Raw genomic sequence first — 3,962 nt, forward strand, 5'->3', positions numbered from 1 at the left:
TATATATATATGTATATAGCAATAAGAAAATGGAGGAGAATATGCGGTATCCATCGACTTGCAGACAGTGTATTCCGTTGATTAATTTGTTTACTTTACAACTAAAATGACAAAAACCACAATATACAGATGCTTATGACATACCATGTCATATTAACAATTAAGGTTACAAATATAAAGTACATTTAGCAATTGGAGAATATATAGGAACTTACAGCCATTTCGGCCTAGCGTTGGCATGCCCCATTCTATCTCTATAGCTCCTGTGCGCCGGAGTAATTAGCAGATGAAAATGATGTAATGGGGGTACATGCATGATTCGCTAGGCCTCTTCAGAGATTCACAAAATTTAATACAAATATAAAATAAAAGATAAAAATAAAAATAAGAATAAAGTAAAAATAAAAATAAATGAAAAATGAAAATATAAAAATATAAGGCACATAAAAAGCCTACAAACAGTATATAAGACCATATAAACAGTTTTAAACACTCCAATACACATGCCTGTGCCTGTGTACATAACCATACGTAGATATCTATGGGTACAAAAGCATAGATAGATGTGTACATATGTGTGCCCAGATGTACGTCAACAGTCACTGCCACCACATGTGAGGGGGAAATATACATACATATATATATATATATATATATCCCCTCACACTGTCTGCAAGTCGATAGATACCGCATATTCTCCTCCATTTTCTTATTGCTATATAAATTTAGGGTAAAATAACCCCCCTTTTACCCACACCCACTTATTGCACTTGGTATAACACTAGTGTAACAATAATTGGGTACTCTCCCAGCAGTATATTGGATAGATACTATCCCTTAGTGGGTTGAATACTCAACCCCTAACTCTCTTGCATTATATATATACATATATATATTTTTATATACACTACATACACACACACATACAGAAAACATAACAGGCTTCCATGTAGTTTCCGTCTACAAAATCCATTCACAAGACTCTGGTTGGCCCAGGGCTATAATAGAAGAGACTTCAAGGCAATATATTGCACAATTAGATATAAGTATAAAAAATAAATTATGGGGACATAAAAGCTTTTAGTCTGAGACACCACCATCTCAGCTGTATCCACTTATACAGAATATCACAGTATTTACAAAAATTACATGCTATCTCGAATATAATGCATCCTGTTACATTTAAGTGTATCCAAAACTCAGTAATATATTCTATCCCCTTTTATTCATACTTTTTTAAAATCTTGAGTGTAATGCAAGTAACCAATTCTGATTGTGATGTTTTGTATTAACTTTCTAGTATTACACACATTCATAGTGAAACCAACAAATTACTATATTTGAATACTGCTGTCATTCTACTGACAGAAGGTAGTGTTCAATAACCAATAATCAACTGAAATGATGATAGAACTTTGTAATTTGACAGTTTTCACCAGAATTTGTGAAACATGAGAACACTTTTAGTATGTCAGAAATCAATTTATGGATCATTTGTTTGTCATAAAATAATCATCAAGCTGACAGGTGACACACATAAAATAAGCAATATTCCAAATGTATTTTAGTTTCTAAGAGTTGGAATTGCCATTTTTCTTTTATATCTTTTTGTCAGAAGGGAAGCCTGTGTCCACGAATCTTTATGAGGCCTCTGAGACAGGTGAAAAGGAGAGAGGGAGAAACCTCTGAATTTTCCAGAGATATGCAGGGTTGACTGTGTCAGATGTCACCTTGAGGTTGACAAAGATGATGTAAAGGTGGCGATCTTTGTGGAACTCCCAAAATCTTTCAATAATGAGATGAAGGGCAAAAATATGGTTGGTGGTAGATTGATTTGGCAAGAATTTGGCTTGTTGTGGGCGGCAACTGCTTCTGATGGTGGAAAGAGCATGGTTGAGGAGGATCCTAGTGAAGAGCTTGCCTGGGATGGAGAAGAGGGTGATGCCCCTGTGGTTGCTGCTGAGTTTGTTGCCCTTCTGTTCCCAGAAAAGGAGGACAATACCTGGGTACAGTCATTTGGGAGCTGCTCTGACACCCATACACAGTTAGTGATGCAAGTGAGCCACTGGACCATGTTATCTCTGTCCACCTTCAACATTACCACAGAAAAAGTGCAGGTTCCAGGGGCTTTGCAGTCATTGAGCTTCTTCAGGGCAGCAGTCTTCAGTGGGGTGACAGGATCAAGTCTGCAAGTGTTGTTGGTTGCAGCTGAATGTGCAGTGATGATACGGCTGGGATCAATTGGGACAGGTGGGTGAAGAAGAAGAAGACTGAAGTGCTCCTTCCAGAGTTTAAGGTGGTCGGTTTCCATAGTGATGATGTTGCCATTGGTATCCTTCACCAGGGGCTGTCGTGAACTAAGGACTGGCATGGGCTCTGTGGAGTATGTTGAACACCTGGCTGAGGTTATTGTCGTTGCTTCCAGGTGCTCAGCTTCCTCCACCCGGAACTTCTCTCAGTCATCTGTAATGACCTTGTTGCATATCCCATTGAGTCAACAGTACTCATGTCACTGTGCAGATGAGCCTTGTTATGACAGTTGAAGTTGATTATCCCAACATCTGTAGTGAAATCCAGGATCACTTGGGAAGAGGTCTTGAGTTTACTGAGACATCACATGCAAACTGGTTGATGCTCAATTTGAAGACCTCCTAGTTATCAATCTCATCCTGAAACAATTGATAATAGAGAATGCAAATGCTGAGGCAATATTGGAATTGCAGAAATAGGATGAGTCTGGGTGGGGCTGGTACTGGTGGCAGGGTCCACCAATGACTTCAAGTTGTTAGTACTGCATATATTTTCTTAATCACCCTATTTAGTCATACTGTGATTAGTGTGGTTATTTCCAATGTTGAAGTACATACCACAATGTATCACATGTTAAAATATGGATGACAATTTGTGACATAAACTATCATCTTATTCTATGACTTGTATCTTATCAATAAATTATAATTTCCTATATTTATAGCTGTAAAACAATTATTCCATATTATTTGGTAAATAGAAAAAGAAAATAAGAAAGTGAATTACCTTTTGTACCTCCTTCTGGTTGTTTACTAATTACCAAACTTTGGTAGTAATCATCTACTCTGACTGTCATCCATTTCTCAGGGAAATTTGTTACTTCATCAACACTTTGAGCAATGATCACATATACTTTGGCTCCTTTCCAGTCAATAATGCGTAGCTCTCTCTTATACACATACTGAATATGAGGTTAAGGTTTTTTTTAACTGAGTCATATGATCAAATCCAACCTAAGTGGTATAACACATTGACCTTTTTGTTGATGGTTACTCTCTCTCTCTCTCTCTCTCTCTCTCTCATATAAATATAAATACACACACACACACATATATATATAGACAAACAGACAGATAGATAGACAAAGAACAGAAAGTGGAATTAATGAGCTTACATTATTTTATCAACACTGAAAGGATGAAAGCTAATTCAATCTCGACAGAACTTGAACTCAGATTGTAAGAGCTTTAGGAAATGTGGCTAAGTATGTTTTCTGACATGCTAATGATTCTGCCAGGCTTGCCGCATTCATGTATAATGATAATAACAACAGTAATAATAATACATAATATATACGTGGAAGACAATTGGAGATTTCTGCGGGACAACCTGTTGAGAGCCACAGACCAGATCTGTGGCTGGTGTAAAGTCCCCTCTCGACCCAGAGTAACGTGGTGGTGGAACAAGGATGTAGACGGGGCTATTACACAAAAGAAACAGGCTTGGAAGGACTGGAAGAATGGTGGTAGCAGGGAATTGTACCAATCTGCCAGAAGGGAAGCTAGGCGACAGGTTTATTTAGCCAGAGGGGAAGCAGATAAGAAAAGATTTGCCAATGTTCTGCGCCGTGAGGACCAAAGACTCGAGGTATTTCGTGTTGCAAGACAGTGTAGGAGAGAGAATAGTGATGTTGTAGGAGAGAAATGTGTTCG

General features: G+C 37.8%; 1 protein-coding gene across 3 annotated transcripts in view; it reads right to left on the reverse strand.

Moving 5' to 3' along the window:
* LOC106878608 (phosphatidylcholine transfer protein) overlaps nt 1-3,962 on the reverse strand; it is a 39,789-nt gene that overhangs the window by 5,353 nt on the left and 30,474 nt on the right. For all 3 annotated transcript variants that reach the window (XM_014927879.2, XM_052967342.1, XM_014927878.2), the window contains one exon: nt 3,037-3,211. In XM_014927879.2, the coding sequence (XP_014783365.1) occupies nt 3,037-3,211 (175 nt within the window). The remainder of the gene's footprint in view (nt 1-3,036; nt 3,212-3,962) is intronic.

Source organism: Octopus bimaculoides, chromosome 4 (assembly GCF_001194135.2).
Source record: "Octopus bimaculoides isolate UCB-OBI-ISO-001 chromosome 4, ASM119413v2, whole genome shotgun sequence".
Classification (NCBI taxonomy): domain Eukaryota; kingdom Metazoa; phylum Mollusca; class Cephalopoda; order Octopoda; family Octopodidae; genus Octopus; species Octopus bimaculoides.